The sequence below is a fragment of the Cucurbitaria berberidis genome, assembly GCF_010015615.1.
Source record: "Cucurbitaria berberidis CBS 394.84 unplaced genomic scaffold K460scaffold_4, whole genome shotgun sequence".
Lineage (NCBI taxonomy): Eukaryota > Fungi > Ascomycota > Dothideomycetes > Pleosporales > Cucurbitariaceae > Cucurbitaria > Cucurbitaria berberidis.
The window spans coordinates 2,194,835-2,209,785 of NW_024468938.1; the positions used below are offsets into that span (position 1 = coordinate 2,194,835).

Here is a 14,951-nt window from a genome sequence, read left to right on the forward strand (position 1 = left end):
AACAGAGTTGATTTTTCCCTGTTTATATAAACAAGCTCGACCGACCCTGCTACTAGCTAGCTAGATAGACTGAGTGACATGACCAACTCCCCACCTTGTGTTGTCTTGTTGTGATGACAACGCCCACCAAAAGGACCAAAATTCAACGCCGGTATCCGCATGCACAACCGTGATCCGTTTCATACATGCCGCGTAATAAACACGAAGAGAGAGATATATATAGAGCAGCCAGAAGAAATAAAAGCGAGTCTAGTTCTCTGCAATCGTCTTCACGAACTCTGCACACATTGTTAGCAAACTGTCTCTCACATAAGAGGAGGGGAGAGTAAAAAGAACGTACCCCTGTAGTCAACCTCATTATTGCTAGCATCAATCGTGCTCTTGAACAGCTCATCCACCTCCTCCTCGCTCATCTTCTCCCCCAAATTCGTCAAGATGTACTTGATCTGGCCCTTTCCGACAAACCCGGAGCGGTCCTTGTCGAACACCTGGAAGCCGCGTATGTATTCTTCAATGTCGAAGGGTTCGCGGAAGCCGCCGGGGCGGTTGAGGATCTTGGAGAAGGTTTCAAAGTCGACTGTTGAGAGGGTCTTTGTTAGCTGCTACTTGCTTGGTCTACTTGTACTTCGAGGAGTGGGGAAGGTGTTGGAGGGGAAATGAGAGGAGAGACAACGTACAGTCTGTTCCCACACCGCGCTCCAAATCCGTAATCTCAGCGAGTGTAGGGTTCTGCCCGCATGCGCGCAACAAGTCGCCCAGCGCGCCGCGATCTACACGGCCGTTGCCGCGCTTGTCGAAGAGCTGGAATGCTTCGCGGTAGTTGGTGGAGGCCTGGTGGTTGTTATCCATTGCTGTTCTTTTCTTCGCGAGCTGCGTCGTTGTAGCAAGGCGGGCTTGGTAGAAGATGAAGAAGAAGCCGTTTAAAGTAGAATGCAGACAAGTGCTTGTTTGGAATCCGTGTAGTACACGCTCAAAGCAAGGGATGGCTGCTCGTGTCGCCCTGTCGTCGCTGCTGCAACGACTTTGGTTGAGGCGGGCTCGACTAGCCAACCAACGAGATGCGCAGAGTGGGCCCATGTGATTGCGCGTTAAAGGAAAGGGGTCTTGCTTACCATTGTGTTCGGTGTTTAGAAAGAAGATGTTTACAACAACGTATATACTGAAGCTTCCAAGAAAGTTGTGTATGCACTGTGAGGGTCGGTCGGTCGTCTGAAGGGGCTGTTTCTGGGGTTTTTGAGCGGGGGCCACGACGTGCGTCGAGCGCAAATACTGCCCGCCTAGGGTGGGCGCCGCGGTCGCTCTGGTAACCAGCGGTGAGTCTGCACCTATCGACTAGCTTTGGGCCCGGCGTCTACACGACTTCCACCCTCGCAACATGGCGCGACGGAGTTTGAACCGATGATTGGGAGCTCATAGGATAATTCAGCGCCGGATGGACAATTGTTTTGCCGTTATCACGACTTCATCGCTTCATCCTACACGAACGAGTCTTGGAGGTGTAAATACGCGTCAAGCAGCTTCTTTCAAGCAAATGGTTAGAACCACCTCATGCACACTGAAATCCAGCATAGCTCGCAACTGAGGCTAGGATAAGTTATGATAGTAGGGCAAATACACTTGAAGTACATAACAAGTCCGCTTAGCTACTCAACCTTCCTATTTATGTACCCCAATAAACGTCCGTTCCCCACGATACATATGTATACTCCTCGCAAAATGATCATCGTCCGCCTCCTCCTCCTTGATCCACACACCATCCACCATCTTCGCCCGAACCATCTGTTCGTCCAACCCCCCAGCAATCCCTCCACCAGCCAGCCGCACCTCCGACGCCTCCACAACAGTTTCAATACCAGCTTGCACGCTATCCTCCTCTCCCCACGGCAGGGCGTCAATGTCAATCTCCTTCTCCTTGCCGAGCAGACACATGATGATGACCATAGCCCCAGCCTTGGACATGACCTGATTCGCCTGTTTACACGCATCGTCATTGCAGCACTCCAGACATCCCTCGAGACAATGGCACGTCTGCAGTCGCTGACACGCCTGTGCGAGCAACGTGTCGATGAATTCGAAGGCCTTGGTGCTGATCCCCGAGCCGCCCGCGCCCCCCTTTGCGTCGTAAAAAGTCAGTCGTGCAGGGCGCTTGCGTTGAGATTCCTTCCGGGCAAACTCTTTCTCAGGGACTTTGCACTCTGTGCGCACGTCACCAGGCATGCTGATGACGAAGTTGGGCATGAGCGAGAGGACGGCGTGCTCGGCTGCGTGGATGCCCGCTGCGATGTTTAGTCTCCTGCTTTTCAATATGTCCATGGCGGATTTAGGCACGTCAAGCCACATGCCTTTACTGAACAGTATGATGGGCGGGTTGTCCACTTGTACAGCATCTAGAATGCGTCTCTTCTTGTCGATTTTGAAAAACCCGTAGACGATTTGCTGGATCTTGATGGGCCCGTAGAAAGCCTTTGACCTAGAGCCCGGGATACGACGTATGGCCTCCGTCTCCACTGGGTCGATGTCTGTATAATCCCGCTGTTGCGTCGTCCAGTCTACTTTAACGTATTCGACTTTGGCGAGCATGCGCTCTTGGCTGAATTCCTTGACGAGGTACGTATTGCCCTGATGCAGGAATATACCGCCGTCATACAACGTGAAGAACGCGCGGCTTGCCTCTAGTTCTTCTAGCACCATATTCTTACCATTAGTGATGTCGATGATGGCGAAATGGTCTTCTTCTGTATCTCGAATGGCGACAGAGCGCGATGGCTGAGGCAGAAACCGCTCGTTACAGTAGTAGAAACCCTCCTTATCTCTGCGCATGCGCTCTCGCGCGATTTTAGGAAGGAGAGGGCCAAAGTATGCCTGGTCTGTTTCGATATTGATGGGCAACTCATGGGCTGCGCATTGTACGTGGCCTTCAAGGACCAGCATATTCTCTAGATCGACCTGCAATGCGCAGTTTGGCTTGGTGAAGATTTCGTCGGGGTTTGACATGTAGTACTGGTCGGTGGGAAAACAGTCACCAACCAGTACGGACAGAGAGTCCTTGTTTCTCCGCCCAGCTCTGCCGCTCTGCTGACGAAGATTGGCGATTGTGTAAGGGAAGCCGACTGTGACCACGGCATCCAAGGATCCGATATCAACGCCGAGTTCTAGGGCACTTGTAGCCACGATACCGCAGAGCTTACCATCGAACATCTCTCGCTCGATCTCTCGTCTGTCCTGCGGCGTATACCCACCCCGATATGACATAACCCGGGCTATGACTTCCGTTCTCTCGAGGTTCGTTAACTCTGTCCTAACAGCAGCTAGCAACGCTTCACACTGCTTCCTAACTCGACAAAAGGCGATTGCTCTTACACCCCTAAGCATTAGCTGGCAGAACAACTTGGCAGTTTCTGCCATACAATCTCCGCGCCCAGACGTAGGGTCTCCAGGGTCCTTGAACGGTGTGTTCCAGCACAGAAACTCCTTCCGGCCTGAAGGCGAGCCATCGAAGTCGGTCAATTTGACCTCTTCAACACCGAAGATGGTCTTCATATGTTGCTCAGGATTGGCGACTGTAGCCGAGCAAGAGATGAACTTGACATGGCGGTTTCCCACCGCAGCGCATACCCTCCGTAAACGCCTCATAATGAAGGCCATGTGCGCTCCGAAAAGACCGTTGTATACGTGTAGCTCATCTACCACAACGAAGCGGAGATTTTGAAGAAATGACCGCCATGCGTCCTCTTGGGGTAATATTGTAATGTGCAGCATGTCCGGGTTGGTGAAGACGATGCGGGCTTCATCGCGGATGTAGTTCCGGTCACTCATTGGCGTATCGCCATCAAATGTTTCTACAAGAACGTCTTCGAAGCCAGGCATGAATCGCAAAAGCGCCTTCATACTCTTCCTTTGATCCTGAGCCAATGCTTTCGTAGGGAAGATGTACATCGCTCGAGTATTAGGTTCTTGCTCGAGCTGGTGTAATACAGGTATCTGATAGATCAATGACTTGCCGGAGCTAGTCGAGGTAGATACAATAACATTATGCCCATCGTACAGGTTGTTTATAGCTTCAGCTTGATGTGCGTAGAGCTGTTCAATGTTCCTCGTGTTGTAGAGCGCGTTCACCAGGTTCTGAGACATGACGAAATTCAGGTCGCCATAGATGGGTTCCTGTGGGTCGAATACACGATGGCCATCCGGAACAATCTGCCCAGTATACCACTCGAGCGTTTTGATCTCGTTCAGGATCTCAGGGATGGACTTTCGCTCAGTCGGTATCGTGGCTGGTATTCGCGATTTTTCCAAACCTGGCGTTGAATCTCTACTCCCAGTCGGCAGGGGAACAAAAGATACAGAAATCTCGTTGATCTTCTCAACTGCATCCGCACCCTCATCTGCGCACTGATTGAGGAACGCATTGACCGCCGACGTGAATTTCACATTCCTTTTCTCGATCAGGTTCATCATCTGCTTCTGACTGAAGACGGGCATCTTCAGGTCCTCATTGCGCAGAGTCGTCGTTGCCTTTGTCGGCTCGCCGGTCTTCTTGTGCTGAACCTGGCGCTTCAGATCGCCATCAATGAACTCAAACAGCAGCACCTCCTTGTGCTCGCCCTTATCCGGCTCGGGCATTAAGATGACATAGTCCTGAGCTCGTCGTCCCTGCAGATTGTCTTCCGAACCCATCAGGTTGATCTGTAGCATTGCCTCGTCTACGTATGCGAAGTTGATTGCTTTCGGAATCAATGCCGTGATTTGCGCTACATCCTCGATCACCAGCTCGCGCTTTATGTGTCCTTCGACCGTGGTTCGGAGGGTTTCGAGGGTAGTTGCGAGGTTCTTGCGCGTGCAGCAGAATGTGTATACGAGGTTCAATGCGCGATGTACCTGAGCAAGCTTCGTGAAGTGCTCCGGCCATGGTATCGCCGTCTCGACGAGCGTGGAGGATCCGTGACGGGCCAAAGGTGGCTTTCCGGTGCCATTCTTTGCCTTTGCTATTCTTCGAGGCTTCTTTCCTCCATCAACCGTCTTTGTAGGTACGGTCGTTGTCGTTGTCGTGGTCTCTTGTGTGGTTTCGTTCAACTCTTCGCCTGCCTGAACGCCTTCAGGAACCGGTGTTGTTTCTGGAACCGCATCTTCGTTGCGAATCGTTCGTTTCCGCTTTCGTATGACTTGATCTGAGACTGAGGCGGCCTTCAGACGGGGCATCGTTTGTTCATGATGTTGTTCGCGCAAGTGCAATGGCGGAACAGAACTTTGTTCGAGGGAGAGCGGAAATCGATGACGCAATGGCGCAATAAAGGCACAAATACACGAAAGAAAGATCTAAATTCAATAGCTTGCTTTCTCTGTACACTATAGCACAGCAACTGGCCTGCCTTGCAATTCGTCTCCAAGTCGCTGTGGCGAGGGTCGACCTACAACGCGATGCAAGGGCGACGCGGAATCACGGCATCACGTGCCTTGCAAGGCTAATTCCAGTCGAAGCATTTGTGAAGAACACACGAGCAAAACAGTCTTTAAATGGTTGCATCTGCTAATTCAACCACATTTCAGCTCACTGACTATAAGAAGCCGACAGCAACATGCTCGGTAGTAGCATAAAACACACCGCCCTGGGTATAACGCATATCAGCATCGCTCCCGCATCCCACAACCTCGCCGCCCTTGAGTGTACAGAAAGGAATATCGTGCCATGAGGACCCCTCGCTGAATGCAATACCAAAAAAAAGACATGCCAAATGAATAGGCAACATGCCATAACCTCGTAAATCAGAGACAAGAATCCCACGCCAGTGTGGTATGTCCGCCCAAAAGCAAAGAATTAGCATAATAAACAGCAGTCCCCAACCGAGCTGCGCTATAGCGCCAAAAATATCGTCTGTCACATTGTTCTCTTCACATAGTACCTGCACCAGGGACGAGCATCTCAATACACTTCGTCAGCAAATTACTCGCCTCGTGCAGCAGCTCCCACCTCGTCTTCCTGAACATGTCTCTCATGATGATCAGTAGGCCTAGGCACGCATTTCGGTCTGGAATCTTGACTAGATCATCAGGCGCCCTTACGCCACCGACTCTTTGAAGGTAGCCCTTCATATCTTTGACTTTGTCGTCATAGTTTGTGAGTTTGTAGGGCTGTTTGACAGGCCCATCAAGTGCGAAGCCGTACGACCACACGATCAGCGTGGCAAAGTACAGCACCCACGGGCGGTTAAGGAGGTAGTCATCGCGTGCGGAGTAGGAGAGGCCGACATTGGGTGAGGTGTTGGTAGGGTTCAAGCTGTGCTCTCCGGCGACCATGACATTGGAGAGGAAGCGTAGGGCGTAAAAAGTCGCGTCCCGGGCACGAGCAGTGGGTGCCCAGATCTCTTTCATCCTTCGCTGAGCGCCGTTGTAATCTTGAGGTGTTATAGATCGGCCGAGCAGTCTGGGAGCACCGGCGTAGATTTGGCAATCCACAATATCAACATGCATAGCCATGTGTGCCAAGTGGTGAAGGACCGTGCGGGATTCGAAAACGTTGTCGTCGTCTATACCATTCGAATACGAGTATGCGCTTGGCGTGGAGAGGTCATTCGGTTGGGAGAGCGAGCTATCAAAGTCTTGCTTCCAAAAATCAAAAGCGCGGGTCAAGGACCCTCGCCATTTATCGCGGCCACCCAGTGCTTGCGTCACACCAAGCGAGCTCACTTGGAGATCCCGCTGGTTCATGTGCCACGATACGCTTAGCAAACCTGCCATGAGAATAGTTCGCCCAAACGAGTTGGTTCGCACACTCTGTGCGTTCAAGGTCTTTTTGAGACCGTCCAGGAAGGACATTTGCTTGACGCCATTGGCGTGCAGGCTCGCTTCTACCCGGGCTACCTCTGAACTGCTCGTGGCGGACCAGAGAGCTTCGTCGCAAGGCAGTGGGAGGCGCATCTCGTGAGCAACCATGACCGCACTGTGACCGAACATGGTGGCGTGTATGCTGTCCATGAGGAACGCCGCGAATGCTGCTCGCCGGGTGGCTTCATTCGTAATCCAGTGGTTCCACCACTGAGCAGGCGTATTTGCCCCGCCAAGTGAATTGCTCTTTGCATCTTTGACGCTTGGAGGCGAGTCCAACGCGGATCTTCCGATCAACGAGCTTCCGCGCCTCATAAGGGTCAGCGTCGTGGCATGGTGAATGTGTGCCCGTTCGTGCAAAGGGCGCGTCGAGTACATCTTCTCGAATACTTCGAGTAGAAGCAGACCCTGGAAGATCCAGAGCTTAGCTGGTGGGCGGAAATCGGCATCCATGAATAGATCCCATCGCAGGTGCCAAGCCAAGAAGTTGGACAAGGCGGAGCAAGCCTGTGTTGTTTCGTGCCCGTAGTTCTTCTCCAAACAAGATGCCCCGAGACACATGATGGAGAGTAGTAGAAGCTCTGGGCAGGTGCTTGCATTGAAAGTCGGTTTGTGTAGGATCGGAAGCTGCGGATGGAAGTGAACCCAGTACGAGCTGATGTACGTCTGCATCATGTGCAGGCTCAAGACGTGGTGGTCATCGTCCCTGTTACCTTCTAGTAAGTCCTCCTTTTGCTTCTTAACCGGTGCATGGTCAGTCTCGTTGAAGCGGCCAATGATCAGGTCAAGCAGATCCTTTCGCTTCTCTTCTGAAAGCGCAGACTCTGGTAAAGTAGTGTCTAGGATGCTATGGACAGCCATGGGGTGTGAGGGTGGTGCCGGGTTGTTCAAATATCCTGCAACCGATGGGTCGTAGTTGAAGAAAGGCGCTTGTAGTCCGATTTGAGAAGATGCGCCGGCTACGGAGCTAGCTCCGCCCGGATAACCCATTGGCGACGCGCCGCCGGGGCCGAACTGATTATCGTTGAACAACCAAGCAGCGAAGTCGTCGGCCATGGCAAATGGCGACCGACTGTATCCTTCGCCGCCAAACATTGGGATGGCATAGGATGGTGTCTGATCCATTATGGCCTCTGAAACGCCGTTCATCCGGGTATCTATCTGCGAAGTGGACTCGACCCCATTCATTGGAGTCTGACCAGCGGTGTTGTTGTAGAACTGGCTCTCCTGCTCTCTCGATACAGGAGTGCCGGGCGGGTGAGGGTACTCTGGTGGAGGTAAGGACGAGAAAGGGGGAAATTTTTGTTGTGATTGGAACCCACTTGCTGAGCTTTGATAAGCAGTTGACGCGGCGGAGGAAGGATATGAATGTGATGGCGTAATGGCGGAATTGTAGGGTGAGCTCGAGCCGTAGGATGAAAGATTCGAGGTTTGTGCGCGCAACTCTGGGCGGGTGAAGTTCCCATTGCCCACATGTGGGGAGTTGTGGAGAGATGTACGACCTCCACTGTAATTACTCAAAGGGGCTGGACGTGGTGGGGGTGCAAAGCTACCGGTACTCTGGGACTGCATATCATAAGGTTTGACCTCGGAGCCGCTACGATAGGCATCGTCGCTCCCTGTTCTCTGCAATGAATCTTGCCGGCTGATGGTGGCAGTCGAAGCGGGAGAGTGAAAGGTTGGCGGTGACATTTGGCCCCGGGGGCCATTGTTGACGGCTGCAGGTGCTGGAGAATGCAGTCCATGTTGTGCTTCATGCTTGATGCTAGGCACCTTGGTTGCTACTGCAGTCTTCCCACCCAGTGCTGCCGTCACTATAGGGTTTAGATTGTGCAGGTTGAAAGTGTCCTTGCGCAGCAGCTGCGAGCCTCTCGCTGTGTGTCTTTCCTTGTGTCGCGCGCATAGGTCTTGTCGGACAAAGGAACGGTAGCAGTCGGGAAAGTCGCAGTGGTAGATTTGCTTTGGGTTGTCTGTGCAAGATTATTAGCATGCTTTGATTATGAGAGGTGAACAAGTCAAGATGGTGAAGGGAAGTTGAAGCATGTCATGGACTGGGGTCGCTCACGATTCAATTGGTGTCGGTACAAGTGCTCGGCCCTCGAGTAGCTCTTCCCGCAGCCCTCGTGTGGACACTCAAACTTCTTGTCGAGTCCCTTCCTGCTCCTCCTTCTCTTCCTCGAGGAGCCGTTTGCGTCCCCGTCCGCACCATCTCCCGTATCTCCTTCGTCACTCCTGTCGCGCCGCCGCCCTCGGGCCTCACCACTATCGGGTGAAGCGGGGGTCGAGGGCTCACGGGCGCCTACTGTGGTATCCATCTTGTCTCCAAACTGCGACTGAATCTTGGCCAAGTCGGACGCGTGCCCTGCATGCATGGATAGGATTTGGGCAGTCATGGCCAGTGGGCACGGCGGTCAAAGTCGTGTGTCGCGCCTTGTTATTAGACAGTGCGCGTGTCTGGGGTAAAAAGTGGAGGTTTGTGTAGCCTGGTGGCGGGACAACTCGCGTGCGCGGGTGCCAGAAGGTGTTTGTGTTAGTCAAGGGAGGTGGGCGGCGATCCAAAGTGGGCGTGCATGCTGCTTGAAAATCAATCACGCTACAGGGCTAGATGCTTAGGCAGGGAAAACGAGAGTGTGTGGGCTGTTGCTGGCGATCAGAGAGGCCTCAAGCAGATCAGGTACGGGTGGCCAGATGTCGAGGTTGGATGCTTAAGGCGCTGTGGTCGGGAGCAGGTGTGGGTTTAGTGGATACGCGCGCGGAGCCTTGTCGGATGACTTGCAGCAAGCGGCCTCGACAGTGGTTGCAGAGGCGGCTCGGGGTGTTTGTATGTGTGTGAGCTTTTGGCGGCGAGAACCCTGAAGGGTACGTGGGGAAGAGGACAGGAGGACGTGGAGGGTGGGAGGAGACGAGACGGGGCGCGGGTAGGTCAGTGGATATGGAGGGATGGGATGGGATGGAGCAGGGCGGCGCCCGTAAGTAGGCTACCGTGAGGGCTAGACTAGCAGGAGGGAGCGAGCCGAAAGGCAGAGAGAGGGACTTTGGTGTCCGCAGTAGCCGCGATAAGAAGCCGTGGAGCGTCGCTGGACGGGTGCTGTGGCGGTGGATAAAGTGCAAGCAAGCATTGCATTTGAAGCAACAAGCCTCCCCCCTCCCCTCCTGATGAAGAGGTGAGTGAGGGGTAGCCGTGGGAATTTTCCGCAGGCGTCAGCAATCATCCATCGTCCATCCTCAACGAGACGGCGGCGGCGGCGGCATGCATGCACTGCGAATATGCGACGCCAGGCCTCGACTCCTCAAGTCAAGCACCACCTGCAGCGCCCGGCAGCCTTCAGTAGTCGCAGAGTGTGGAGAAGAAGCGCGCGCCGCCTCTGGGCGTGGGGGGCTCCTGTAGAGGTGACCATGATTTGTCGCACATAGTCGGCAAAGGCCAGCAGAAGACGTGCGTTGCTATCGACGTGTGCCTGTCATGCACCCGCCTGCAGACATGCCTCGCTCCACACTGTCATGTACCGGTATGGATCATCATCAAGGCACTGTCTAGAGGCATTCACCAGCCAGACACCAAACATGACTACATGACTACGTGACTGCTCCCGTGCTGCCCGGCCCGTATCCGTCCTGCAAAATCAGACTAATCTCCACACGCACCAGAGTCTCCATTTCCCCATTGGCTCTGTCCACCTCACTGCTCGGCTCGTCGGCCTGGTTGCGTCTGTGCTGCAACGCATCTCCAATCAATCATTACCATGACGCCTTACCCCAGATCTCTGCACCTGCCAAGGGCTGCCACTGGTCGCTTCCGTAATGAGGTTGGTGAAGAATACACCTGCCCGCCGCCAATAGCGAGCGGCCAGAACGTCACCTTTGTTTTTGAGGTAACAAGAGCGAAGCGCTATACATCCGTGTAGTATATCCGTGTAGAACGAAACCTCTTCTTGGTTGCACGGCTAGGAGACGATACACAAAAGAGCCTCACCCCAGGTTTACGTCTGCTATGGGCCCCAAGATCCACGCAGTGTAACCTGGCCCTCGCGTTCCTCGAGCCCTCGAGCCCGCCATTTGCGCCCCATCGCCCAGGCCAACCTCTCCTAAGCAATCCTACCCAATCCCTGCTTGATAGCACTGAGCATACATCTCCGCCTCAGCCTTATCAACTGATGTTTGCTTTTTCCTGCCAGGTTCAACGGCCCTTTTAGAGGGCCTGAGAAATCCAACTAGGCAAGACACGCACAGCTCGCCAAAGCCTCCCTATTCCATCTTTTGATACACTCACACGCATCTAACCGCTATATGCCCTAGTCCTTAAACACGTACACTATAGTTTCTAGTTCAGCAACCTGTAATCGTACCCCTGTTTTCATCCTCATCAGCCTTATCGTCCCGCGCAAGAGAAGCCTCAGCTATCTCCGCTTCTCCGCCTTCGCAACCATCCCCTGCTCGCTTGTTCTTTTTTAGGTCGGTAAAAGCCACAACAGCCACCTGGCCATCCTAGCGAGCGCGAGATGAACTCGTTAGTCTACAGCAACCTGATCGTCTATGAAATCTAGAACATGACGTGCTCCTATGATTACGATGTCGAAATCTGGGCGTCTCTTGAGACTTGGACTCGATGTCTTTGCAAGAAATCATCGTCTTATCAGGACTGCGACCACGTCGTTGATTCTCGCCTAGTATGGGTAGAATCCGATTGATTTTCTAGGACAAGGACAGTGTACTATTCTCTCATCTCCCCTGCAGCGCAAGCACACATGGCTTCTCCCTCAGAACACAAGCGGCACCTTCACATAGAGATACAAGATGTGCAAAACCTCAACACCATGAAAGCCTCTTCTACAAAAGACACCATCCTCTACCACTCACAAAACGCAACCCGATGAAACACCCTCGCCAACCCCGGCGACCAAACACACTGCGTAACCTCCCGTCCATCCCCCTTCTCCCCATCTTCTTGACACTCTACCTCTTTCGCCATGCTCGGACAGCGCAGGACCCCCGCACCCTCTCCTTTATTGGAATACGTGCACCCTGCTTCGCCGAACAGCCGCATGGTGAAGTTGCCGCGCGGCCAGGGAGGCGATTCCCTGTCTTTGGGCGACTCCCAACTGTGCGCTTGCAAGAGGGGCTTGTCGCATCCGTCTGCTTGCGCCCCGACGGTAGTAGGGAAGAAGGTCCACGAGTTTTTGTTGGAGCCGTGGTGGACTTCTTTGCGGAGAATGATGGAGAGTGCTTTGGTGGGTGGGGTTGGGGGTGTGGGAATTGGCTCAGGCGGTGTAGGCGTTGGCTCAGGAGGAGGTGGTGCTGGAGCATCAGCTATAGTCGAAGAGTTCCCCGCGCTTGACGATGACGACGAGTATGACTGCACGGACGTGATGAATGTGGTAGATATCTGCATCACCGAAGACATAGCAGTACTGTTGCCGGCGCCGAAAGTACCACTCGCGCTTGCTCCTCGGGTATGACAAGCAGACAAGGAAGAGTTCCAGTTTGTGATTGATGTGCTGAGAATGGGCTTATCGCTTTGGAGGTCCGTGTTTGGAGGTCCTATGGTGGGTGTCGGGAATGCGTACGGTGGATTGGGCAGACCATCCGAGGTCATACAGTCCTCGTGTGTGCAGTTGACCGATGCTGTAGTACTACCTGGCACAAAGCTACTTGCAACCGTAGTAATGTTAGGGATGATATGGCTCACGTACACGACGCTGTTTACCGAGGTGGAACAGTCTTGTAGCGTGGTGCTCTGATTAGGTGATTCCTGGACGGATGAAGGTTGTGTATCGGACTGAGAAGTGGAGTTGGACCACGGCTGCTCATCTCGCACCTTAACATGACGAGAGGCTATGGCAGCAGAGACATTGGCAGACCAAAGAAGAGTACCGACAAGGACTGAAGTAGATATGAAGGTCCTCATATCGGGAATCGAAGGGAAGTACAGTGTGAGACGATGCGAATTGGAAAGAAGAGTGTGATGAGTAGTAAGAGGTAAGGTGATCAATCGTTGTGTCTCTTTTCTAAATAAATGCTGGCTATATTTAAGGAAACATATTGCTACTGCGTGCTGCGCCAGAGTACGTAACAAACACACAACTGGGGCTTATTTTCGCGCCGCGCCTCGGGGCGATGTATACATGAAGGAGGCGTACGAAAAGAGATTTTAGATATTGATAACACAGACGAAAACTTGAGCGGGGCGTACGATCTTCGCCCCCAATTGTGTGGAGACGAACGCGAATGTGAGGGTGGCGTGGTGCAGATAGCCCCAAGCGCCGGAGATGTAAAGGCGGACATGAAGACGGCACAGTAAATACCTCCCTATATTTAAGTCAGATGATGCGGCAAGGTCAAAGAGTTCTTGGCCGAAGTTTCAGGTTCATATACGGACCCCGAGCGCTCAGCGCGTAGATGTAAGCACGAAAGCGGCGTAGAGCATTTCTCACGCTGAGCCACTCCGCACGGGTAAGGGAGATCTCGGGCGAGGTTTCATATATATGTTATCTTTGTTATCCACGAGTGCCACAAGACGAGACAAAACCACGTCATATGTTCAGTTGTGCGGGAAAATGATAACACTCCCCCATGAGCTAGTTCTCCAAACGAAACTCCCGACGTAGGAACCAAGTCAGCTCCCCAAATTTATGTTCGGGATGCTGGTGTTCTTACGCATAATCAGTCGAATTCTTAGAATTGATAGCCACTGGACGGGCAGAAGAGGCCCAACCCGAACAGCATCGTTATTTGCTTGGTCTTACCACTTGAAGAGAATGAGAAATCCATCCTTCGAATGGCACACCGGAGTCAAACCGAGGCGATGATACTTTCGCACTAATCAACTCCTCGGCTGTCTTCCCTTCCATCAAGATATCAGGACGTCTTCACTCTCATAGTTTGGGCCACCTTCAGCCTCGGTGTAGTAATCCCATATCCTCACAAGCGGACAATGAAACTCTTGTATTCCTAACACTCCCGCCTCTTTCAATTGCTCCATCAAATAGTTATATAGACTTAGCATACCCAAGCGTGGGGCCGTGATACCGGCGCCAGCCTTGAAATCGCGTTCAGTCTCTTCATTCTTCCAGAAATGCCATAAACGTACCACAATTGCATCTTGTCCCTCGTACTTTTGTGTACCATGAAACCAACCACGGGTTGGACGGGTCACGTATGCGCACCGGTTCGGTCCATGGGGCGCATAGTGGTAGACCAGACCACGCGCCCCATCGACAATTTTCTTGGACTCAGGAGAAATGCTAGCCGGGAAATAGGCATCGAAAAATCCGACATTCTTAGTGAGGTACATCCAGAAGGAACATCGCACTTCGTATCGAAACGTCTCTAGAGGCGTAGAGCTAAGCTTTGCATGCTCCTCGTGTTGCAGGAGAGAGTCCATAGATTTCTCGAATTCATTCAGGGAGTCATGAGAATTCCACGCTATGATACCTCAGTCTCTCAGTGTTTCTTGATTCTGTTGCTTTCAGTGCTCACCTGTTATATAGAAAACGGTTAGAGGAGACTCAGTCATGCGACCAAAGCATTGCGCCATGTAACCAGGCGTTTTGGTTGTATCGACGTAGGTACTAGCCCGAAGCCATTTTTCCCCATCCTCAGATGTGGCATCGTCAATTGTGCAGGTCTTCGGGACTGTGAGCTTTGTCCAACAAGATATTAACGGAGGCATGTTTGAACTTGATTAAAAGTATGAGTGAAAGCAACAAAGAAGGCCCTTTTCGAATATTCAGCACTTGACGGCATGTTGCAAAGCTAGGTGCAGAGGGCGGGTGTTCAAATGCCATTTATATCACATTGGAGAGGCACAGTGATACGAAAGTTGGTCACGTACTCCTACCATACGAAATACTAAGTACGAAGTAGTGTGCTTTCTTCCACGTTTCGGTGTGATCAGCGGTTACGAGGCTGAATTTACTAGCTCTTCTAAGCCACGCTCCAAAGCCTGTTTTCTAGTCACAACGTCAGAGTGTTCGGTTGCCAGGTCATAATGCAGAGATGACAGGTGGTGAGGCACACAGCAGTCCTTGCGAGCTGCGACATATCTTGCGTAGAGATTCGTGGCTGTGGAATGAGACCCTGCACAGAACCGGGGTGTTTGAATCTAGGCTAGTGTAGATAAATACAAGAGG

At 52.6% G+C, this 14,951-nt stretch overlaps 4 protein-coding genes across 4 annotated transcripts; all 4 read right to left on the bottom strand.

Annotated features, from left to right (window-relative positions):
* Window positions 1-249: 249 nt before the first annotated feature.
* On the bottom strand, window positions 250-5,199 carry K460DRAFT_357151 (P-loop containing nucleoside triphosphate hydrolase protein; the record flags this gene model as incomplete). The annotated part of the gene is made up of 4 exons (XM_040932011.1): window positions 250-278; window positions 341-577; window positions 678-1,319; window positions 1,755-5,199. The coding sequence occupies 4 exons, from the start codon at window positions 5,197-5,199 to the stop codon at window positions 250-252; spliced, it is 4,353 nt and encodes a 1,450-aa protein (XP_040785986.1).
* A 690-nt stretch (window positions 5,200-5,889) lies between these two features.
* Window positions 5,890-9,215, bottom strand: K460DRAFT_357152 (uncharacterized protein; the record flags this gene model as incomplete). Its single annotated transcript, XM_040932012.1, has 2 exons — window positions 5,890-8,792; window positions 8,888-9,215. 2 exons carry the CDS (start codon window positions 9,213-9,215, stop codon window positions 5,890-5,892), a joined length of 3,231 nt encoding a protein of 1,076 aa, XP_040785987.1.
* Window positions 9,216-11,492: 2,277 nt separating this feature from the next.
* On the bottom strand, window positions 11,493-13,081 carry K460DRAFT_368325 (uncharacterized protein). The gene has a single exon (XM_040933751.1). The coding sequence runs from the start codon at window positions 12,725-12,727 to the stop codon at window positions 11,669-11,671; it is 1,059 nt and encodes a 352-aa protein (XP_040785988.1). The 5' UTR covers window positions 12,728-13,081; the 3' UTR covers window positions 11,493-11,668.
* A 588-nt stretch (window positions 13,082-13,669) lies between these two features.
* Window positions 13,670-14,491, bottom strand: K460DRAFT_357154 (uncharacterized protein; the record flags this gene model as incomplete). Its single annotated transcript, XM_040932013.1, has 2 exons — window positions 13,670-14,244; window positions 14,299-14,491. 2 exons carry the CDS (start codon window positions 14,489-14,491, stop codon window positions 13,670-13,672), a joined length of 768 nt encoding a protein of 255 aa, XP_040785989.1.
* Window positions 14,492-14,951: the final 460 nt, after the last annotated feature.